The sequence below is a fragment of the Sebastes fasciatus genome, chromosome 6 (assembly GCF_043250625.1).
Source record: "Sebastes fasciatus isolate fSebFas1 chromosome 6, fSebFas1.pri, whole genome shotgun sequence".
NCBI lineage: Eukaryota > Metazoa > Chordata > Actinopteri > Perciformes > Sebastidae > Sebastes > Sebastes fasciatus.
This window is the reverse complement of record NC_133800.1, coordinates 33,500,513-33,524,654: the sequence shown is the minus strand read 5'-3', so window position 1 is coordinate 33,524,654 and position 24,142 is coordinate 33,500,513. Positions and strand designations below refer to the sequence as shown.

The 24,142-nt window shown below is 42.1% G+C and overlaps 6 protein-coding genes across 6 annotated transcripts; all 6 read left to right on the top strand.

The window, feature by feature from the left end:
• The first annotated feature begins 1,870 nt into the window (after positions 1-1,870).
• On the top strand, positions 1,871-3,145 carry LOC141769913 (C-C motif chemokine 19-like). The gene is made up of 4 exons (XM_074639433.1): positions 1,871-2,015; positions 2,126-2,240; positions 2,373-2,480; positions 2,663-3,145. Exons 1-3 carry the CDS (start codon positions 1,955-1,957, stop codon positions 2,473-2,475), a joined length of 279 nt encoding a protein of 92 aa, XP_074495534.1. The 5' UTR covers positions 1,871-1,954; the 3' UTR covers positions 2,476-2,480; positions 2,663-3,145.
• Positions 3,146-5,799: 2,654 nt separating this feature from the next.
• Positions 5,800-7,048, top strand: LOC141769912 (C-C motif chemokine 19-like). The gene is made up of 4 exons (XM_074639431.1): positions 5,800-5,927; positions 6,038-6,152; positions 6,284-6,383; positions 6,566-7,048. The coding sequence occupies exons 1-4, from the start codon at positions 5,867-5,869 to the stop codon at positions 6,569-6,571; spliced, it is 282 nt and encodes a 93-aa protein (XP_074495532.1). The 5' UTR covers positions 5,800-5,866; the 3' UTR covers positions 6,572-7,048.
• A 2,650-nt stretch (positions 7,049-9,698) lies between these two features.
• On the top strand, positions 9,699-10,948 carry LOC141769911 (C-C motif chemokine 19-like). Its single transcript, XM_074639430.1, has 4 exons — positions 9,699-9,830; positions 9,941-10,055; positions 10,187-10,286; positions 10,466-10,948. The coding sequence occupies exons 1-4, from the start codon at positions 9,770-9,772 to the stop codon at positions 10,469-10,471; spliced, it is 282 nt and encodes a 93-aa protein (XP_074495531.1). The 5' UTR covers positions 9,699-9,769; the 3' UTR covers positions 10,472-10,948.
• A 2,638-nt stretch (positions 10,949-13,586) lies between these two features.
• On the top strand, positions 13,587-14,828 carry LOC141770226 (C-C motif chemokine 19-like). Its single transcript, XM_074639865.1, has 4 exons — positions 13,587-13,709; positions 13,818-13,932; positions 14,064-14,163; positions 14,346-14,828. Exons 1-4 carry the CDS (start codon positions 13,649-13,651, stop codon positions 14,349-14,351), a joined length of 282 nt encoding a protein of 93 aa, XP_074495966.1. The 5' UTR covers positions 13,587-13,648; the 3' UTR covers positions 14,352-14,828.
• Positions 14,829-17,478: 2,650 nt separating this feature from the next.
• Positions 17,479-18,728, top strand: LOC141770225 (C-C motif chemokine 19-like). The gene is made up of 4 exons (XM_074639864.1): positions 17,479-17,610; positions 17,721-17,835; positions 17,967-18,066; positions 18,246-18,728. Exons 1-4 carry the CDS (start codon positions 17,550-17,552, stop codon positions 18,249-18,251), a joined length of 282 nt encoding a protein of 93 aa, XP_074495965.1. The 5' UTR covers positions 17,479-17,549; the 3' UTR covers positions 18,252-18,728.
• A 2,638-nt stretch (positions 18,729-21,366) lies between these two features.
• On the top strand, positions 21,367-22,608 carry LOC141770224 (C-C motif chemokine 19-like). The gene is made up of 4 exons (XM_074639863.1): positions 21,367-21,489; positions 21,598-21,712; positions 21,844-21,943; positions 22,126-22,608. The coding sequence occupies exons 1-4, from the start codon at positions 21,429-21,431 to the stop codon at positions 22,129-22,131; spliced, it is 282 nt and encodes a 93-aa protein (XP_074495964.1). The 5' UTR covers positions 21,367-21,428; the 3' UTR covers positions 22,132-22,608.
• Positions 22,609-24,142: the final 1,534 nt, after the last annotated feature.

The following is a 24,142-nucleotide window of genomic DNA, read 5'->3' as shown; positions in this document are numbered from 1 at the left end:
TCTTTTTGACGCATTGGTATTATTAATATAATCGCTTTAACGCACAGACATGAGATTGATATTGATCTCTCTGTAAAAAAAAAAAAGCAAATATGTATCATTCCCAAAATGTTGAACTATTCCTTTAATAAAAGGATATGAATTCATCTTGGACCCCTGTGCATTGTCTGTGGAGACAGTGGAAACACCCCATAACTGTAAGACTGACAGGAAATCATCCCAAATTAGACAACGCTTCCTTGTGAAATAAGTTCATCCTAACGGCGTTATTAACAGTTACATCACTCTTGGCTAAAGCTACACCTCTGGCGGGAAAAGTTTGTTTCCTGTTGCTCAACAACTCCCACACTCCCAGATTGTAATCCAGTACTTGGATGCATGCACAAACAAGCATAAACACTCTCACAGACAAGCACCCTGCAGATAAACTTCGTGGTGGTGCAGCCCGTACGCATTCCAGGAAAAAGCCCCAAAGCACACTGTCGCAACGTTCATATCAAGACAAGATAGAGACAGATTAAGATGAGAGATCTTTGTTCACAGTACAACCGTCCTCTTCCTGACACTTTACACTCAGGTTTATTGCTCTTTAGATGTGCTTAAAGGTTAGTCCTTGGATAATATAGATGTGTTAGATTGATATAATGAGTGAACATTTGCTTTTATTGTCAGATAACAGAAATAATGCGAAACCACAGATGCACCTTTCAAACCTGCAACTGTTCAACAGCTTTCAGCTCTGCTGTCAAAAGCTTACTGTACATAGCAGCTGACACTTCACTGCTTAAAGTGCAAATACTTCAATTATCTCCAGTTCTACCACTTCAACTTCCAGCGCTTACATGTGCACCAATAGTTCTTTTACTTGTAGCTCTTACTGTTCATGTTGAGACTTCATTTGCTCTCAGTGACTTCACTTCAACGGACACTTCAGCTCCTTTCAATGCTGACCATGGATGTATAAAGAGAACTGGATGCAGCGCTCGAGGCGGGGCCTCATTCATTCCTATGAAAGTTGCTCAGTGGTGCATGAAGCAAAAAAAGCTTGACTTCCGAGTATAAAATTACCCGGATCATCCGGCGATCTTCGGCATCCATTGGGCCCATGGAGCAAGCGCTCTAGCGTTTCCTTTAACCCCGTCTTCCAGCCCTCGTTCCAGCCTCAGTCTAATGGTACATGTCCACAGCCTTCATCCTTTCCTAACTTCCCATTCATTGTCTATGTAAACAGCCGTGCAATGCATCCCACTGAGCAAAGACACGTCCAAAAGACATCAATTTAACGTCTCTGTCGACCGTCCAAAAGACGTCCACTGAGGAGCCAGAATGAAAGTTTTTGCGACGTCTTTTTAAACGTCTTTTTAACGTTCAAGTATTGATGTCAACCTGAGTTGCACGTCCACAGACGTCAAAAAGGGATCCTAGTCAGATGTCTAGATATTGAACCCACTTTGTACGTCAGCAGACGTCCAAAAAGGCCCCTAACCAGACGTTCAAATATTGAACCAAACTTGCACGTCCACCAGACGTACAAAAGTTATACAGACATGATCTGAACGTCTTCCTGACGTCCCATGTTTGCTGGGATTCTGTGCTACTATCTCACTGTAATGCATGGGTGGATTGTATGATGCGTGGCAGGTATTTCTCAAGAAACACAACTGTCCTGAGAAAGCTCTGCCTCAGGGAAACAACTGGAAAGACACGCCGGGAAATGTTGGCAAGAAACAAAAGAGAGAAGAGTAGTGAAGAGGTAATTGGCCTGGCACGTGTGGGTCCGGCGCCAACTTTCTCTCAATTTCCAGTCAGTGAGCGTCGATCACAGTTTCACTTTCTCTCCTCATAGCTGTATAAATACACCTGCAGCTCTCCTCCTCACAGCAACACCTTCCCTCTCCTGAAGAGACTCACTGAAGCAGCCGACCTGAGCTCAGAGCTACGAACAAACGGAGACATGGCCTCTCGAATTGCACTTCTCCTCTTGCTGGGTGCCGTCTGCGTTGGGTTTACAGCAGGTAAGACGTCTTTCAGTTTGAATCTGTCAGCTGATTTTTATCCTCCCATTCTACATTTTCTGACACATCTCTGCTCTCCCTGATGAATTTCTTTCTCCATCTTCCTGCAGCTCAGACTGTTGAGGACTGCTGTCTGGTGGTCAGCACGAAGCCCGTGCCGCTCAAACTCATTGCAAACTACATCATTCTGGAAGCTGGGAATGGCTGCGATATCAGCGCTACTGTGTAAGTAAAATATGTACTTACAGGAGCTGGTTTCTCTTATTTTCACTTAAAAAATAGAAAGAAAAACAAACAGTCTGCTGTTCATGTCTGTAGTCTAATCTCACTTCTCTGTCTTTCATCTGCTTTTTTCAGGTTCATTACAAAGGCTGGACGGAAACTGTGCGTCTCCCACCCCAACGATAGACCATGGGTGAAAAGTCACATCAATTATCTGAAGGCGAAAAAAACTCAATAAATCAGGTAAATTATTAAAAAAACAAACATTGCATTTCCACTTTTTTTTGCTGAGCTTTAACAATACCTAAAGGCTTCTTGCACCTTTTAATTTTTTCTTACAGTATACTGTGTGAACATCATTCCAAGTGTTTCCCTTTAAATGCTTCAATCTTGCTTTGGCTCATCACTGCACTTCCTTTCTGCAGGTGTAGAGAGGAGAGGACTCTGGAAAGAGATGGCTGAAGAAGATCAAGAAGGACCGACTCTAAACCGAGAGCGTCAGAACGGCCACGATGTACTGTAGAAGATCCTTGAGGAATGATCTTATTTATGCTGATGAAAAACAAAATGTACAGTTCTGTATGTGTTTCTTCCCATTTGTGGTGACTGTGGTGTAAAACTCAATCCCTTTATCCTGTTGTTAAAATGTATTATAGAAATAGAGAGATTTGCCTTGTCTTGCCTAAAGCGTAAAGCCTGGAACAAACAGTGACACCCTGTTGTTGTTTTAAATCATAAGACTATTAAGGTGCTTGTGAAATGCTTCATGTATGTTTATATTTTATGATCATGTTCCTAAATTCACAGTTTGCTGTTTTAGTGATAACTTGTACAAAATGTTGAAATGATGTTTGTCAAAACTATTGTTGAGAGTTGTTCTAAAATAAAGTTTGATATTATTTTTTTAACTTCTGGTTGCCGCCTTTCATTAAAACTGAAACATCTGCATCCTCTTCACAGAGTTTCTCTAACAAGTATGAGAAGATAAAACACACATGAATCTTTATGAATTAACCACCTTTTACACAGCAGCACTATGTTATTACTGTTCTTAGTTCAAATGTAGGAAATGGTTATACCGTCACAAGAGGGATAGGACTGATAACAGGATAGATTTAGGTGATTTACTGAAGGAATAAAGGCCTACTGGCAGGTCCAGGTAAAGGGGCAGAGTAACAGAAGCTACAGAGCAAAAGACGATGAGTGAATGAGATGGAGGTGAGCAGTTGGGCGGGGAAGGTCGGGTAACTGATCAGCAGGGCTGATGAGGAAGGTGTGTAGATGGGTGGAGCAGTCAGGTGATGGGGGAAGGAGGGAAAGTCAGATGGTGGATGGATGGAGAATGGCAACAAAGGGGCTGTAGTATATGGCTGGAGAGGACAGATACACACAACGTGACAATCTTTTAGAGTTACCAACACCATGGCTGCGGTCGAATAGTTTTTTTTGCTTAGGAAGGTTCCTAACTGACTGAAATGACCTTTAAATATCTAAGTGGCAGCCATGATGAGAGCCGTTTGAATCCTCTAAATGCTAAAGAAAGGTGCTTCAATGCTTCCTTCCTTATCTCCTTTAGCATAGGATACACTGAACCATCTTTTACCAAAGGAAGGTGAAAAGGGGAGATGCCACGCGTCATCATTGCGTCATACAGTATCTTTGGGGTACAACACATGCGCTATAAAATCTGGTCTGCACTCGCCGAAATTGAGCAAAAAGCAACGCACGACCGCAGCTCCAGTTACACTGTGCATGTGTTATACCTCATAGCTCAAGACCGTGTCCCAGCCTCTTTCAATAAGCCTTTACCAAAGGAAAGGAGATAATACCATCCCACAATTCATTGCAGCTGCAACATTTAAAGTGACGCACCATTCAGCCGCCACCAAACATCCGCCGTCGCTGTTTAATTCTACACTATGGATAAACTGAAAACATCCTTCCTGGGAGGTGTGATTCTGTTTTGGACATGAATCCTTAATTGAATGTTACAGCGTTTAGTTTGTCACTGTACTTATTTTCTATGTTTTAAATAAAGATGCATGCACAAACTAGCATAAAGACTCTCACAGACAAGCACCCTGCAGATAAACTTGGTGGTGGTGCAGCCCGTATGCATTCCGTCCTAGTCAGACGTCTAGATACTGAACCCACTTTGTACGTCAGTAGACGTCCAAAAAGGCCCCTAACCATGCGTTCAAATATTGAATCCAACTTGCACGTCCTCAAGACGTAGAAAAGTGGGTATGGACTGACGGACGTTATACAGACATGATCTGAACGTCTTCCTCACGTCATATGTTTGCTGGGATTCTGGGAGCGTGGCGGTGTGATTCAAGAGACGGGGCATCACATTGGCCGCTCCTCATTTACATAAAGTTGAGGTCTAGGCTACTTTATGCAAATCAGGGGCGTCCGGCGCGACTCGCCGCCTCTGGAAACTCCTTAGAAACTTTTAAACTAACTACTGTCGATCTAAAATAAAGACAGATTCAGCAACTGCATGGCTTATTTCTCGCATAAAATGTTTTCAGAAACACATTTCGATGAACTATTTTCATGATATAAGAGAAGAAAGTGAGGGAAAGCGTTCGTCCAATCAGGTGCCTTGTGTCTAGTGACAGCCCATTAAGCATCCATTGCTGGGAAGCGAGGCGATCCCTCGCGATAAAAAACGCCCCTGTGGACACAAACCTTAAGGCTCATTCACATGAACGGAGGGAGGAAAATAACTGTGTTCAGCTATTAGTGCATTTTACAACTTTAAGGACCTAATGATTTAAATAAGGGCTATTCAAGTGTTCTCCCAGCCAGCCACCATGTTTCTACAGTAGCCCTGAACAGACAAACACTGGCTCTTGATAGGGCCATTCACGTTTTTGTGTTTTCACGTCGGACACTATAGTTCTCCTACACGCTTGGCACACAGGAGAAGTTAAAGCTGGTTGCAATCTGCAACCTCACAGTGAGATGCTGCCAAATCCTACACACTGCACCTTTAAGTGCTTCAACTTCAAATGTAACTCTTATGCAGCATTTCTCAAGCAAAGTTTTAACATTTGAGACATTATATAGTTACATTGATATCAACTGCTATGTCTGTAAAGGTCATTTTCACTGACAAGAGGACATTTTTGAGGGAAACACAGAATCCAAGCATTTGACTGGATTACATAATAGTGAGGTGTAAAGATTTTGAATGTTGGCACAACATATTGGTAGCTAATGCACAGTAGAGAATAAAGAACAGGCTGATTAATGCTTGTGATACTATCTCACTGTAATGCATGGGTGGATTGTATGATGCGTGGCAGGTATTTCTCAAGAAACACAACTGTCCTGATAATGATCTGCCTCAGGGAAGCAACTGAAAAGACAAGCCGGGAAATGTTGGAAAGAAACAAAAGAGAGAAGAGTAGTAAAAAGGTAATTGTCCTGGCACGTGTGGATCCGGCGCCAACTTTCTCTCAATTTCCAGTCAGTGAGCGTCGATCACAGTTTCACTTTCTCTCCTCATAGCTGTATAAATACACCTGCAGCTCTCTCCTCCTCACAGCAACACCTTCCCTCTCCTGAAGAGACTCACTGAAGCAGCCGACCTGAGCTCAGAGCTACGAACAAACGGAGACATGGCCTCTCGAATTGCACTTCTCCTCTTGCTGGGTGCCGTCTGCGTTGGGTTTACAGCAGGTAAGACGTCTTTCAGTTTGAATCTGTCAGCTGATTTTTATCCTCCCATTCTACATTTTCTGACACATCTCTGCTCTCCCTGATGAATTTCTTTCTCCATCTTCCTGCAGCTCAGACTGTTGAGGACTGCTGTCTGGTGGTCAGCACGAAGCCCGTGCCGCTCAAACTCATTGCAAACTACATCATTCTGGAAGCTGGGAATGGCTGCGATATCAGCGCTACTGTGTAAGTAAAATATGTACTTACAGGAGCTGGTTTCTCTTATTTTCACTTAAATATAGAAAGAAAAACAAACAGTCTGCTGTTCATGTCTGTAGTCTAATCTCACTTCTCTGTCTTTCATCTGCTTTTTTCAGGTTCATTACAAAGGCTGGACGGAAACTGTGCGTCTCCCACCCCGACGATAGACCATGGGTGAAAAGTCACATCAATTATCTGAAGGCGAAAAAAACTCAGGTAAATAAAAAAAAAAAACATTGCATTTCCCCTTTTTTTGCTGAGCTTTAACAACACCTAAAGCCTTCTTGCACCTTCTCATTTTTTCTCACAGTATACTGTGTGAACATCATTCCACAATGAGTTTTAACTTGAAATGCTTCAACCTTGCTTTGGCTCATCACTGTACTTCCTTTCTGCAGGTGTAGAGAGGAGAGGACTCTGGGAAAAGATGGCTGAAGAAGATCAAGAAGGACCGACTCTAAACCGAGAGCGTCAGAACGGCCACGATGTACTGTAGAAGATCCTTGAGGAATGATCTTATTTATGCTGATGAAAAACAAAATGTACAGTTCTGTATGTGTTTCTTCCCATTTGTGGTGACTGTGGTGTAAAACTCAATCCCTTTATCCTGTTGTTAAAATGTATTATAGAAATAGAGAGATTTGCCTTGTCTTGCCTAAAGCGTAAAGCCTGGAACAAACAGTGACACCCTGTTGTTGTTTTAAATCATAAGACTATTAAGGTGCTTGTGAAATGCTTCATGTATGTTTATATTTTATGATCATGTTCCTAAATTCACAGTTTGCTGTTTTAGTGATAACTTGTACAAAATGTTGAAATGATGTTTGTCAAAACTATTGTTGAGAGTTGTTCTAAAATAAAGTTTGATATTATTTTTTTAACTTCTGGTTGCCGCCTTTCATTAAAACTGAAACATCTGCATCCTCTTCACAGAGTTTCTCTAACAAGTATGAGAAGATAAAACACACATGAATCTTTATGAATTAACCACCTTTTACACAGCAGCACTATGTTATTACTGTTCTTAGTTCAAATGTAGGAAATGGTTATACCGTCACAAGAGGGATAGGACTGATAACAGGATAGATTTAGGTGATTTACTGAAGGAATAAAGGCCTACTGGCAGGTCCAGGTAAAGGGGCAGAGTAACAGAAGCTACAGAGCAAAAGACGATGAGTGAATGAGATGGAGGTGAGCAGTTGGGCGGGGAAGGTCGGGTAACTGATCAGCAGGGCTGATGAGGAAGGTGTGTAGATGGGTGGAGCAGTCAGGTGATGGGGGAAGGAGGGAAAGTCAGATGGTGGATGGATGGAGAATGGCAACAAAGGGGCTGTAGTATATGGCTGGAGAGGACAGATACACACAACGTGACAATCTTTTAGAGTTACCAACACCATGGCTGCGGTCGAATAGTTTTTTTTGCTTAGGAAGGTTCCTAACTGACTGAAATGACCTTTAAATATCTAAGTGGCAGCCATGATGAGAGCCGTTTGAATCCTCTAAATGCTAAGGAAAGGTGCTTCAATGCTTCCTTCCTTATCTCCTTTAGCATAGGATACACTGAACCATCTTTTACCAAAGGAAGGTGAAAAGGGGAGATGCCACGCGTCATCATTGCGTCATACAGTATCTTTGGGGTACAACACATGCGCTATAAAATCTGGTCTGCACTCGCCGAAATTGAGCAAAAAGCAACGCACGACCGCAGCTCCAGTTACACTGTGCATGTGTTATACCTCATAGCTCAAGACCGTGTCCCAGCCTCTTTCAATAAGCCTTTACCAAAGGAAAGGAGATAATACCATCCCACAATTCATTGCAGCTGCAACATTTAAAGTGACGCACCATTCAGCCGCCACCAAACATCCGCCGTCGCTGTTTAATTCTACACTATGGATAAACTGAAAACATCCTTCCTGGGAGGTGTGATTCTGTTTTGGACATGAATCCTTAATTGAATGTTACAGCGTTTAGTTTGTCACTGTACTTATTTTCTATGTTTTAAATAAAGATGCATGCACAAACTAGCATAAAGACTCTCACAGACAAGCACCCTGCAGATAAACTTGGTGGTGGTGCAGCCCGTATGCATTCCGTCCTAGTCAGACGTCTAGATACTGAACCCACTTTGTACGTCAGTAGACGTCCAAAAAGGCCCCTAACCATGCGTTCAAATATTGAATCCAACTTGCACGTCCTCAAGACGTAGAAAAGTGGGTATGGACTGACGGACGTTATACAGACATGATCTGAACGTCTTCCTCACGTCATATGTTTGCTGGGATTCTGGGAGCGTGGCGGTGTGATTCAAGAGACGGGGCATCACATTGGCCGCTCCTCATTTACATAAAGTTGAGGTCTAGGCTACTTTATGCAAATCAGGGGCGTCCGGCGCGACTCGCCGCCTCTGGAAACTCCTTAGAAACTTTTAAACTAACTACTGTCGATCTAAAATAAAGACAGATTCAGCAACTGCATGGCTTATTTCTCGCATAAAATGTTTTCAGAAACACATTTCGATGAACTATTTTCATGATATAAGAGAAGAAAGTGAGGGAAAGCGTTCGTCCAATCAGGTGCCTTGTGTCTAGTGACAGCCCATTAAGCATCCATTGCTGGGAAGCGAGGCGATCCCTCGCGATAAAAAACGCCCCTGTGGACACAAACCTTAAGGCTCATTCACATGAACGGAGGGAGGAAAATAACTGTGTTCAGCTATTAGTGCATTTTACAACTTTAAGGACCTAATGATTTAAATAAGGGCTATTCAAGTGTTCTCCCAGCCAGCCACCATGTTTCTACAGTAGCCCTGAACAGACAAACACTGGCTCTTGATAGGGCCATTCACGTTTTTGTGTTTTCACGTCGGACACTATAGTTCTCCTACACGCTTGGCACACAGGAGAAGTTAAAGCTGGTTGCAATCTGCAACCTCACAGTGAGATGCTGCCAAATCCTACACACTGCACCTTTAAGTGCTTCAACTTCAAATGTAACTCTTATGCAGCATTTCTCAAGCAAAGTTTTAACATTTGAGACATTATATAGTTACATTGATATCAACTGCTATGTCTGTAAAGGTCATTTTCACTGACAAGAGGACATTTTTGAGGGAAACACAGAATCCAAGCATTTGACTGGATTACATAATAGTGAGGTGTAAAGATTTTGAATGTTGGCACAACATATTGGTAGCTAATGCACAGTAGAGAATAAAGAACAGGCTGATTAATGCTTGTGTTACTATCTCACTGTAATGCATGGGTGGATTGTATGATGCGTGGCAGGTATTTCTCAAGAAACACAACTGTCCTGATAATGATCTGCCTCAGGGAAGCAACTGAAAAGACAAGCCGGGAAATGTTGGAAAGAAACAAAAGAGAGAAGAGTAGTAAAAAGGTAATTGTCCTGGCACGTGTGGATCCGGCGCCAACTTTCTCTCAATTTCCAGTCAGTGAGCGTCGATCACAGTTTCACTTTCTCTCCTCATAGCTGTATAAATACACCTGCAGCTCTCTCCTCCTCACAGCAACACCTTCCCTCTCCTGAAGAGACTCACTGAAGCAGCCGACCTGAGCTCAGAGCTACGAACAAACGGAGACATGGCCTCTCGAATTGCACTTCTCCTCTTGCTGGGTGCCGTCTGCGTTGGGTTTACAGCAGGTAAGACGTCTTTCAGTTTGAATCTGTCAGCTGATTTTTATCCTCCCATTCTACATTTTCTGACACATCTCTGCTCTCCCTGATGAATTTCTTTCTCCATCTTCCTGCAGCTCAAACGGTGGAGGACTGCTGTCTGGTGGTCAGCACGAAGCCCGTGCCGCTCAAACTCATTGCAAACTACATCATTCTGGAAGCTGGGAATGGCTGCGATATCAGCGCTACTGTGTAAGTAAAATATGTACTTACAGGAGCTGGTTTCTCTTATTTTCACTTAAATATAGAAAGAAAAACAAACAGTCTGCTGTTCATGTCTGTAGTCTAATCTCACTTCTCTGTCTTTCATCTGCTTTTTTCAGGTTCATTACAAAGGCTGGACGGAAACTGTGCGTCTCCCACCCCGACGATAGACCATGGGTGAAAAGTCACATCAATTATCTGAAGGCGAAAAAAACTCAGGTAAATAAAAAAAACCATTGCATTTCCCCTTTTTTTGCTGAGCTTTAACAACACCTAAAGCCTTCTTGCACCTTCTCATTTTTTCTCACAGTATACTGTGTGAACATCATTCCACAATGAGTTTTAACTTGAAATGCTTCAACCTTGCTTTGGCTCATCACTGTACTTCCTTTCTGCAGGTGTAGAGAGGAGAGGACTCTGGAAAGAGATGGCTGAAGAAGATCAAGAAGGACCGACTCTAAACTGAGAGCGTCAGAACGGCCATGATGTACTGTAGAAGATCCTTGAGGAATGATCTTATTTATGCTGATGAAAAACAAAATGTACAGTTCTGTATGTGTTTCTTCCCATTTGTGGTGACTGTGGTGTAAAACTCAATCCCTTTATCCTGTTGTTAAAATGTATTATAGAAATAGAGAGATTTGCCTTGTCTTGCCTAAAGCATAAAGCCTGGAACAAACAGTGACACCCTGTTGTTGTTTTAAATCATAAGACTATTAAGGTGCTTGTGAAATGCTTCATGTATGTTTATATTTTATGATCATGTTCCTAAATTCACAGTTTGCTGTTTTAGTGATAACTTGTACAAAATGTTGAAATGATGTTTGTCAAAACTATTGTTGAGAGTTGTTCTAAAATAAAGTTTGATATTATTTTTTTAACTTCTGGTTGCCGCCTTTCATTAAAACTGAGAGTTTCTCTAACAAGTATGAGAAGATAAAACACACATGAATCATTGTGAATTTACCACCTTTTACACAGCAGCACTATGTTATTACTGTTCTTAGTTCAAATGTAGGAAATGGTTATACCGTCACAAGAGGGATAGGACTGATAACAGGATAGATTTAGGTGATTTACTGAAGGAATAAAGGCCTACTGGCAGGTCCAGGTAAAGGGGCAGAGTAACAGAAGCTACAGAGCAAAAGACGATGAGTGAATGAGATGGAGGTGAGCAGTTGGGCGGGGAAGGTCGGGTAACTGATCAGCAGGGCTGATGAGGAAGGTGTGTAGATGGGTGGAGCAGTCAGGTGATGGGGGAAGGAGGGAAAGTCAGATGGTGGATGGATGGAGAATGGCAACAAAGGGGCTGTAGTATATGGCTGGAGAGGACAGATACACACAACGTGACAATCTTTTAGAGTTACCAACACCATGGCTGCGGTCGAATAGTTTTTTTTGCTTAGGAAGGTTCCTAACTGACTGAAATGACCTTTAAGTATCTAAGTGGCAGCCATGATGAGAGCCGTTTGAATCCTCTAAATGCTAAGGAAAGGTGCTTCAATGCTTCCTTCCTTATCTCCTTTAGCATAGGATACACTGGACCATCCTATACCAAAGGAAGGTGAAAAGGGGAGATGCCACGCGTCATCATTGCGTCATACAGTATCTTTGGGGTACAACACATGCGCTATAAAATCTGGTCTGCACTCGCCGAAATTGAGCAAAAAGCAACGCACGACCGCAGCTCCAGTTACACTGTGCATGTGTTATACCTCATAGCTCAAGACCGTGTCCCAGCCTCTTTCAATAAGCCTTTACCAAAGGAAAGGAGATAATACCATCCCACAATTCATTGCAGCTGCAACATTTAAAGTGACGCACCATTCAGCCGGCACCAAACATCCGCCGTCGCTGTTTAATTCTACACTATGGATAAACTGAAAACATCCTTCCTGGGAGGTGTGATTCTGTTTTGGACATGAATCCTTAATTGAATGTTACAGCGTTTAGTTTGTCACTGTACTTATTTTCTATGTTTTAAATAAAGATGCATGCACAAACTAGCATAAAGACTCTCACAGACAAGCACCCTGCAGATAAACTTGGTGGTGGTGCAGCCCGTATGCATTCCGTCCTAGTCAGACGTCTAGATACTGAACCCACTTTGTACGTCAGTAGACGTCCAAAAAGGCCCCTAACCATGCGTTCAAATATTGAATCCAACTTGCACGTCCACCAGACGTAGAAAAGTGGGTATGGACTGACGGACGTTATACAGACATGATCTGAACGTCTTCCTCACGTCATATGTTTGCTGGGATTCTGGGAGCGTGGCGGTGTGATTCAAGAGACGGGGCATCACATTGGCCGCTCCTCATTTACATAAAGTTGAGGTCTAGGCTACTTTATGCAAATCAGGGGCGTCCGGCGCGACTCGCCGCCTCTGGAAACTCCTTAGAAACTTTTAAACTAACTACTGTCGATCTAAAATAAAGACAGATTCAGCAACTGCATGGCTTATTTCTCGCATAAAATGTTTTCAGAAACACATTTCGATGAACTATTTTCATGATATAAGAGAAGAAAGTGAGGGAAAGCGTTCGTCCAATCAGGTGACTTGTGTCTAGTGACAGCCCATTAAGCATCCATTGCTGGGAAGAGAGGCGATCCCTCGCGATAAAAAACGCCCCTGTGGACACAAACCTTAAGGCTCATTCACATGAACGGAGGGAGGAAAATAACTGTGTTCAGCTATTAGTGCATTTTACAACTTTAAGGACCTAATGATTTAAATAAGGGCTATTCAAGTGTTCCTTCAGCCAGCCACCATGTTTCTACAGTAGCCCTGAACAGACAAACACTGGCTCTTGATAGGGCCATTCACGTTTTAGTGTTTTCACGTCGGACACTATAGTTCTCCTACACGCTTGGCACACAGGAGAAGTTAAAGCTGGTTGCAATCTGCAACCTCACAGTGAGATGCTGCCAAATCCTACACACTGCACCTTTAAGTGCTTCAACTTCAAATGTAACTCTCATGCAGCATTTCTCAAGCACAGTTTTAACATTTGAGACATTATATAGTTACATTGATATCAACTGCTATGTCTGTAAAGGTCATTTTCACTGACAAGAGGACATTTTTGAGGGAAACACAGAATCCAAGCATTTGACTGGATTACATAATAGTGAGGTGTAAAGATTTTGAATGTTGGCACAACATATTGGTAGCTAATGCACAGTAGAGAATAAAGAACAGGCTGATTAATGCTTGTGATACTATCTCACTGTAATGCATGGGTGGATTGTATGATGCGTGGCAGGTATTTCTCAAGAAACACAACTGTCCTGATAATGATCTGCCTCAGGGAAGCAACTGGAAAGACACGCCGGGAAATGTTGGAAAGAAACAAAAGAGAGAAGAGTAGTAAAAAGGTAATTGTCCTGGCACGTGTGGATCCGGCGCCAACTTTCTCTCAATTTCCAGTCAGTGAGCGTCGATCACAGTTTCACTTTCTCTCCTCATAGCTGTATAAATACACCTGCAGCTCTCTCCTCCTCACAGCAACACCTTCCCTCTCCTGAAGAGACTCACTGAAGCAGCCGACCTGAGCTCAGAGCTACGAACAAACGGAGACATGGCCTCTCGAATTGCACTTCTCCTCTTGCTGGGTGCCGTCTGCGTTGGGTTTACAGCAGGTAAGACGTCTTTCAGTTTGAATCTGTCAGCTGATTTTTATCCTCCCATTCTACATTTTCTGACACATCTGCTCTCCCTGATGAATTTATTTCTCCATCTTCCTGCAGCTCAGACTGTTGAGGACTGCTGTCTGGTGGTCAGCACGAAGCCCGTGCCGCTCAAACTCGTTGCAAACTACATCATTCTGGAAGCTGGGAATGGCTGCGATATCAGCGCTACTGTGTAAGTAAAATATGTACTTACAGGAGCTGGTTTCTCTTATTTTCACTTAAATATAGAAAGAAAAACAAACAGTCTACTGTTCATGTCTGTAGTCTAATCTCACTTCTCTGTCTTTCATCTGCTTTTTTCAGGTTCATTACAAAGGCTGGACGGAAACTGTGCGTCTCCCACCCCGACGATAGACCATGGGTGAAAAGTCACATCAATTATCTGAAGGCGAAAAAAACTCAGGTAAATAAAAAAAAAAACCATTGCATTTCCCCTTTTTTTGCTGAGCTTTAACAACACCTAAAGCCTTCTTGCACCTTCTCATTTTTTCTCACAGTATACTGTGTGAACATCATTCCACAATGAGTTTTAACTTGAAATGCTTCAACCTTGCTTTGGCTCATCACTGTACTTCCTTTCTGCAGGTGTAGAGAGGAGAGGACTCTGGGAAAAGATGGCTGAAGAAGATCAAGAAGGACCGACTCTAAACCGAGAGCGTCAGAACGGCCACGATGTACTGTAGAAGATCCTTGAGGAATGATCTTATTTATGCTGATGAAAAACAAAATGTACAGTTCTGTATGTGTTTCTTCCCATTTGTGGTGACTGTGGTGTAAAACTCAATCCCTTTATCCTGTTGTTAAAATGTATTATAGAAATAGAGAGATTTGCCTTGTCTTGCCTAAAGCGTAAAGCCTGGAACAAACAGTGACACCCTGTTGTTGTTTTAAATCATAAGACTATTAAGGTGCTTGTGAAATGCTTCATGTATGTTTATATTTTATGATCATGTTCCTAAATTCACAGTTTGCTGTTTTAGTGATAACTTGTACAAAATGTTGAAATGATGTTTGTCAAAACTATTGTTGAGAGTTGTTCTAAAATAAAGTTTGATATTATTTTTTTAACTTCTGGTTGCCGCCTTTCATTAAAACTGAAACATCTGCATCCTCTTCACAGAGTTTCTCTAACAAGTATGAGAAGATAAAACACACATGAATCTTTATGAATTAACCACCTTTTACACAGCAGCACTATGTTATTACTGTTCTTAGTTCAAATGTAGGAAATGGTTATACCGTCACAAGAGGGATAGGACTGATAACAGGATAGATTTAGGTGATTTACTGAAGGAATAAAGGCCTACTGGCAGGTCCAGGTAAAGGGGCAGAGTAACAGAAGCTACAGAGCAAAAGACGATGAGTGAATGAGATGGAGGTGAGCAGTTGGGCGGGGAAGGTCGGGTAACTGATCAGCAGGGCTGATGAGGAAGGTGTGTAGATGGGTGGAGCAGTCAGGTGATGGGGGAAGGAGGGAAAGTCAGATGGTGGATGGATGGAGAATGGCAACAAAGGGGCTGTAGTATATGGCTGGAGAGGACAGATACACACAACGTGACAATCTTTTAGAGTTACCAACACCATGGCTGCGGTCGAATAGTTTTTTTTGCTTAGGAAGGTTCCTAACTGACTGAAATGACCTTTAAATATCTAAGTGGCAGCCATGATGAGAGCCGTTTGAATCCTCTAAATGCTAAGGAAAGGTGCTTCAATGCTTCCTTCCTTATCTCCTTTAGCATAGGATACACTGAACCATCTTTTACCAAAGGAAGGTGAAAAGGGGAGATGCCACGCGTCATCATTGCGTCATACAGTATCTTTGGGGTACAACACATGCGCTATAAAATCTGGTCTGCACTCGCCGAAATTGAGCAAAAAGCAACGCACGACCGCAGCTCCAGTTACACTGTGCATGTGTTATACCTCATAGCTCAAGACCGTGTCCCAGCCTCTTTCAATAAGCCTTTACCAAAGGAAAGGAGATAATACCATCCCACAATTCATTGCAGCTGCAACATTTAAAGTGACGCACCATTCAGCCGCCACCAAACATCCGCCGTCGCTGTTTAATTCTACACTATGGATAAACTGAAAACATCCTTCCTGGGAGGTGTGATTCTGTTTTGGACATGAATCCTTAATTGAATGTTACAGCGTTTAGTTTGTCACTGTACTTATTTTCTATGTTTTAAATAAAGATGCATGCACAAACTAGCATAAAGACTCTCACAGACAAGCACCCTGCAGATAAACTTGGTGGTGGTGCAGCCCGTATGCATTCCGTCCTAGTCAGACGTCTAGATACTGAACCCACTTTGTACGTCAGTAGACGTCCAAAAAGGCCCCTAACCATGCGTTCAAATATTGAATCCAACTTGCACGTCCTCAAGACGTAGAAAAGTGGGTATGGACTGACGGACGTTATACAGACATGATCTGAACGTCTTCCTCACGTCATATGTTTGCTGGGATTCTGGGAGCGTGGCGGTGTGATTCAAGAGACGGGGCATCACATTGGCCGCTCCTCATTTACATAAAGTTGAGGTCTAGGCTACTTTATGCAAATCAGGGGCGTCCGGCGCGACTCGCCGCCTCTGGAAACTCCTTAGAAACTTTTAAACTAACTACTGTCGATCTAAAATAAAGACAGATTCAGCAACTGCATGGCTTATTTCTCGCATAAAATGTTTTCAGAAACACATTTCGATGAACTATTTTCATGATATAAGAGAAGAAAGTGAGGGAAAGCGTTCGTCCAATCAGGTGCCTTGTGTCTAGTGACAGCCCATTAAGCATCCATTGCTGGGAAGCGAGGCGATCCCTCGCGATAAAAAACGCCCCTGTGGACACAAACCTTAAGGCTCATTCACATGAACGGAGGGAGGAAAATAACTGTGTTCAGCTATTAGTGCATTTTACAACTTTAAGGACCTAATGATTTAAATAAGGGCTATTCAAGTGTTCTCCCAGCCAGCCACCATGTTTCTACAGTAGCCCTGAACAGACAAACACTGGCTCTTGATAGGGCCATTCACGTTTTTGTGTTTTCACGTCGGACACTATAGTTCTCCTACACGCTTGGCACACAGGAGAAGTTAAAGCTGGTTGCAATCTGCAACCTCACAGTGAGATGCTGCCAAATCCTACACACTGCACCTTTAAGTGCTTCAACTTCAAATGTAACTCTTATGCAGCATTTCTCAAGCAAAGTTTTAACATTTGAGACATTATATAGTTACATTGATATCAACTGCTATGTCTGTAAAGGTCATTTTCACTGACAAGAGGACATTTTTGAGGGAAACACAGAATCCAAGCATTTGACTGGATTACATAATAGTGAGGTGTAAAGATTTTGAATGTTGGCACAACATATTGGTAGCTAATGCACAGTAGAGAATAAAGAACAGGCTGATTAATGCTTGTGTTACTATCTCACTGTAATGCATGGGTGGATTGTATGATGCGTGGCAGGTATTTCTCAAGAAACACAACTGTCCTGATAATGATCTGCCTCAGGGAAGCAACTGAAAAGACAAGCCGGGAAATGTTGGAAAGAAACAAAAGAGAGAAGAGTAGTAAAAAGGTAATTGTCCTGGCACGTGTGGATCCGGCGCCAACTTTCTCTCAATTTCCAGTCAGTGAGCGTCGATCACAGTTTCACTTTCTCTCCTCATAGCTGTATAAATACACCTGCAGCTCTCTCCTCCTCACAGCAACACCTTCCCTCTCCTGAAGAGACTCACTGAAGCAGCCGACCTGAGCTCAGAGCTACGAACAAACGGAGACATGGCCTCTCGAATTGCACTTCTCCTCTTGCTGGGTGCCGTCTGCGTTGGGTTTACAGCAGGTAAGACGTCTTTCAGTTTGAATCTGTCAGCTGATTTTTATCCTCCCATTCTACATTTTCTGACACATCTCTGCTCTCCCTGATGAATTTCTTTCTCCATCTTCCTGCAGCTCAAACGGTGGAGGACTGCTGTCTGGTGGTCAGCACGAAGCCCGTGCCGCTCAAACTCATTGCAAACTACATCATTCTGGAAGCTGGGAATGGCTGCGATATCAGCGCTACTGTGTAAGTAAAATATGTACTTACAGGAGCTGGTTTCTCTTATTTTCACTTAAATATAGAAAGAAAAACAAACAGTCTGCTGTTCATGTCTGTAGTCTAATCTCACTTCTCTGTCTTTCATCTGCTTTTTTCAGGTTCATTACAAAGGCTGGACGGAAACTGTGCGTCTCCCACCCCGACGATAGACCATGGGTGAAAAGTCACATCAATTATCTGAAGGCGAAAAAAACTCAGGTAAATAAAAAAAACCATTGCATTTCCCCTTTTTTTGCTGAGCTTTAACAACACCTAAAGCCTTCTTGCACCTTCTCATTTTTTCTCACAGTATACTGTGTGAACATCATTCCACAATGAGTTTTAACTTGAAATGCTTCAACCTTGCTTTGGCTCATCACTGTACTTCCTTTCTGCAGGTGTAGAGAGGAGAGGACTCTGGAAAGAGATGGCTGAAGAAGATCAAGAAGGACCGACTCTAAACTGAGAGCGTCAGAACGGCCATGATGTACTGTAGAAGATCCTTGAGGAATGATCTTATTTATGCTGATGAAAAACAAAATGTACAGTTCTGTATGTGTTTCTTCCCATTTGTGGTGACTGTGGTGTAAAACTCAATCCCTTTATCCTGTTGTTAAAATGTATTATAGAAATAGAGAGATTTGCCTTGTCTTGCCTAAAGCATAAAGCCTGGAACAAACAGTGACACCCTGTTGTTGTTTTAAATCATAAGACTATTAAGGTGCTTGTGAAATGCTTCATGTATGTTTATATTTTATGATCATGTTCCTAAATTCACAGTTTGCTGTTTTAGTGATAACTTGTACAAAATGTTGAAATGATGTTTGTCAAAACTATTGTTGAGAGTTGTTCTAAAATAAAGTTTGATATTATTTTTTTAACTTCTGGTTGCCGCCTTTCATTAAAACTGAGAGTTTCTCTAACAAGTATGAGAAGATAAAACACACATGAATCATTGTGAATTTACCACCTTTTACACAGCAGCACTATGTTATTACTGTTCTTAGTTCAAATGTAGGAAATGGTTATACCGTCACAAGAGGGATAGGACTGATAACAGGATAGATTTAGGTGATTTACTGAAGGAATAAAGGCCTACTGGCAGGTCCAGGTAAAGGGGCAGAGTAACAGAAGCTACAGAGCAAAAGACGATGAGTGAATGAGATGGAGGTGAGCAGTTGGGCGGGGAAGGTCGGGTAACTGATCAGCAGGGCTGATGAGGAAGGTGTGTAGATGGGTGGAGCAGTCAGGTGATGGGGGAAGGAGGGAAAGTCAGATGGTGGATGGATGGAGAATGGCAACAAAGGGGCTGTAGTATATGGCTGGAGAGGACAGATACACACAACGTGACAATCTTTTAGAGTTACCAACACCATGGCTGCGGTCGAATAGTTTTTTTTGCTTAGGAAGGTTCCTAACTGACTGAAATGACCTTTAAGTATCTAAGTGGCAGCCATGATGAGAGCCGTTTGAATCCTCTAAATGCTAAGGAAAGGTGCTTCAATGCTTCCTTCCTTATCTCCTTTAGCATAGGATACACTGGACCATCCTATACCAAAGGAAGGTGAAAAGGGGAGATGCCACGCGTCATCATTGCGTCATACAGTATCTTTGGGGTACAACACATGCGCTATAAAATCTGGTCTGCACTCGCCGAAATTGAGCAAAAAGCAACGCACGACCGCAGCTCCAGTTACACTGTGCATGTGTTATACCTCATAGCTCAAGACCGTGTCCCAGCCTCTTTCAATAAGCCTTTACCAAAGGAAAGGAGATAATACCATCCCACAATTCATTGCAGCTGCAACATTTAAAGTGACGCACCATTCAGCCGGCACCAAACATCCGCCGTCGCTGTTTAATTCTACACTATGGATAAACTGAAAACATCCTTCCTGGGAGGTGTGATTCTGTTTTGGACATGAATCCTTAATTGAATGTTACAGCGTTTAGTTTGTCACTGTACTTATTTTCTATGTTTTAAATAAAGATGCATGCACAAACTAGCATAAAGACTCTCACAGACAAGCACCCTGCAGATAAACTTGGTGGTGGTGCAGCCCGTATGCATTCCGTCCTAGTCAGACGTCTAGATACTGAACCCACTTTGTACGTCAGTAGACGTCCAAAAAGGCCCCTAACCATGCGTTCAAATATTGAATCCAACTTGCACGTCCACCAGACGTAGAAAAGTGGGTATGGACTGACGGACGTTATACAGACATGATCTGAACGTCTTCCTCACGTCATATGTTTGCTGGGATTCTGGGAGCGTGGCGGTGTGATTCAAGAGACGGGGCATCACATTGGCCGCTCCTCATTTACATAAAGTTGAGGTCTAGGCTACTTTATGCAAATCAGGGGCGTCCGGCGCGACTCGCCGCCTCTGGAAACTCCTTAGAAACTTTTAAACTAACTACTGTCGATCTAAAATAAAGACAGATTCAGCAACTGCATGGCTTATTTCTCGCATAAAATGTTTTCAGAAACACATTTCGATGAACTATTTTCATGATATAAGAGAAGAAAGTGAGGGAAAGCGTTCGTCCAATCAGGTGACTTGTGTCTAGTGACAGCCCATTAAGCATCCATTGCTGGGAAGAGAGGCGATCCCTCGCGATAAAAAACGCCCCTGTGGACACAAACCTTAAGGCTCATTCACATGAACGGAGGGAGGAAAATAACTGTGTTCAGCTATTAGTGCATTTTACAACTTTAAGGACCTAATGATTTAAATAAGGGCTATTCAAGTGTTCCTTCAGCCAGCCACCATGTTTCTACAGTAGCCCTGAACAGACAAACACTGGCTCTTGATAGGGCCATTCACGTTTTAGTGTTTTCACGTCGGACACTATAGTTCTCCTACACGCTTGGCACACAGGAGAAGTTAAAGCTGGTTGCAATCTGCAACCTCACAGTGAGATGCTGCCAAATCCTACACACTGCACCTTTAAGTGCTTCAACTTCAAATGTAACTCTCATGCAGCATTTCTCAAGCACAGTTTTAACATTTGAGACATTATATAGTTACATTGATATCAACTGCTATGTCTGTAAAGGTCATTTTCACTGACAAGAGGACATTTTTGAGGGAAACACAGAATCCAAGCATTTGACTGGATTACATAATAGTGAGGTGTAAAGATTTTGAATGTTGGCACAACATATTGGTAGCTAATGCACAGTAGAGAATAAAGAACAGGCTGATTAATGCTTGTGATACTATCTCACTGTAATGCATGGGTGGATTGTATGATGCGTGGCAGGTATTTCTCAAGAAACACAACTGTCCTGATAATGATCTGCCTCAGGGAAGCAACTGGAAAGACACGCCGGGAAATGTTGGAAAGAAACAAAAGAGAGAAGAGTAGTAAAAAGGTAATTGTCCTGGCACGTGTGGATCCGGCGCCAACTTTCTCTCAATTTCCAGTCAGTGAGCGTCGATCACAGTTTCACTTTCTCTCCTCATAGCTGTATAAATACACCTGCAGCTCTCTCCTCCTCACAGCAACACCTTCCCTCTCCTGAAGAGACTCACTGAAGCAGCCGACCTGAGCTCAGAGCTACGAACAAACGGAGACATGGCCTCTCGAATTGCACTTCTCCTCTTGCTGGGTGCCGTCTGCGTTGGGTTTACAGCAGGTAAGACGTCTTTCAGTTTGAATCTGTCAGCTGATTTTTATCCTCCCATTCTACATTTTCTGACACATCTGCTCTCCCTGATGAATTTATTTCTCCATCTTCCTGCAGCTCAGACTGTTGAGGACTGCTGTCTGGTGGTCAGCACGAAGCCCGTGCCGCTCAAACTCGTTGCAAACTACATCATTCTGGAAGCTGGGAATGGCTGCGATATCAGCGCTACTGTGTAAGTAAAATATGTACTTACAGGAGCTGGTTTCTCTTATTTTCACTTAAATATAGAAAGAAAAACAAACAGTCTACTGTTCATGTCTGTAGTCTAATCTCACTTCTCTGTCTTTCATCTGCTTTTTTCAGGTTCATTACAAAGGCTGGACGGAAACTGTGCGTCTCCCACCCCGACGATAGACCATGGGTGAAAAGTCACATCAATTATCTGAAGGCGAAAAAAACTCAGGTAAATAAAAAAAAAAACCATTGCATTTCCCCTTTTTTTGCTGAGCTTTAACAACACCTAAAGCCTTCTTGCACCTTCTCATTTTTTCTCACAGTATACTGTGTGAACATCATTCCACAATGAGTTTTAACTTGAAATGCTTCAACCTTGCTTTGGCTCATCACTGTACTTCCTTTCTGCAGGTGTAGAGAGGAGAGGACTCTGGGAAAAGATGGCTGAAGAAGATCAAGAAGGACCGACTCTAAACCAAGAGCGTCAGAACGGCCACGATGTACTGTAGAAGATTATTGAGGAATGATCTTATTTATGCTGATGAAAAACAAAATGTACAGTTCTGTATGTGTTTCTTCCCATTTGTGGTGACTGTGGTGTAAAACTCAATCCCTTTATCCTGTTGTTAAAATGTATTATAGAAATAGAGAGATTTGCCTTGTCTTGCCTAAAGCGTAAAGCCTGGAACAAACAGTGACACCCTGTTGTTGTTTTAAATCATAAGACTATTAAGGTGCTTGTTAAATGCTTCATGTATGTTTATATTTTATGATCATGTTCCTAAATTCACAGTTTGCTGTTTTAGTGATAACTTGTACAAAATGTTGAAATGATGTTTGTCAAAACTATTGTTGAGAGTTGTTCTAAAATAAAGTTTGATATTATTTTTTTAACTTCTGGTTGCCGCCTTTCATTAAAACTGAAACATCTGCATCCTCTTCACAGAGTTTCTCTAACAAGTATGAGAAGATAAAACACACATGAATCTTTGTAAATTAACCACCTTTTAAATAGACGCAGCAGGAAGGGAAAGGATATAATACCGTCCCACAATTCCTTGCGGCTGCAACATTTAAAGTGACCGATGTTTGGCCGCCACCAAATTAATTGTACACTATGGATAAATTGAAAACATCCTTCTTAGGAGGTGTGATTCTGTTTTTGGATATGAATCCTGAGTGTTGAGTTTGTCACTTTACTTATTTTCTATGTTATAAATAAAGAAAATCTTTTTGAAAAAAATGTTTTTGGTTAAAGATGTTTACTTCCTTAGCTGGTGTTTTGTCTACATGCATGTGTCTTCTTCAGCTGATAATATAATTTATATATATAATTTCCGACTTGGGGATTGCCCAGCAGAGCGACAGTCGTCTGCTGTGAGTCACAGACTGTTTGGACTCCAGGAGAGGAGAGGTCACAGAAGTCACACGCAAGAAATACAACAGGATACACATTTCTTTGCTCCTAAAAATTGTCACATTCGGTGTGAGTTGAAATGTGCATGGAATGACTGTCTGTAAAGTGAAAAAAACAATGTAATTTGATCTTAAAATAATTATTCTTCGCCATAATTCTACTCACTGCATTCTAACATAATTTAATCTTAGTTAGCAGCCAAATGTGGTTATTTAAGGTAAATTTGACGAATTTGACATAGAGGTTTAAGGTTTATATTAAGGGAAGTGCATTTATTTTCCCAGGAAAATTGAGCTCTGATTCTACTTTATCGTCTTTTAATTTAGGATTTAAGGTAGCCTTGCCTGCTATAGCCTAGGTATTGAAAGTTTTTTTTTGTCAAACAAATTAAAAATACATCTAAAATGCTAAAACTTGGTGTAAAGTCTTGAGTCTGTATGTAGGGTTGTCTACTTATTTCTGCATATTGTGAGTGATGACTGGCCATTGGTATTAATCCCTGACATTCATGAGAATAAGCTGTTACTGAAAGCTGGACAGGAAGTCCTTCCAACTCCATTTGACCTTCTCACGACAGAATAGTGTCGCTGAGCTCACAGCCACAAATTGTCCTCAAGGCATTAACACACAAGGGTCCTAATGTCCAAAGGCATCCTGTGGAGTTTCCCACAATGCATGTGGGGCTGCGTTAGGTCACCACACACCAGCCAAAAATAATAAATAATAACTGAGTAGCCTATTTGTTTACCTGGGACAGATTTCCTGCGGATGTCCTTTTTAGGCAAACCACAGCAAAATACACTGCAGCAAAAGCAAAAGTACTCATATGAGTGTTATAGTGGGCTATAATATTTAGTAATATATTATTGGATTACTATGTCTGATTTAGGGATGTCACGAGAACCGTTACTTTGGTACCAAGTCGATGACAAATTTCTGAAAACGTGACGGTACCGAAGGCACCGTACGATGCCTGTAATCAGGGTCCGAAATTAACACCCACCAAGCGCC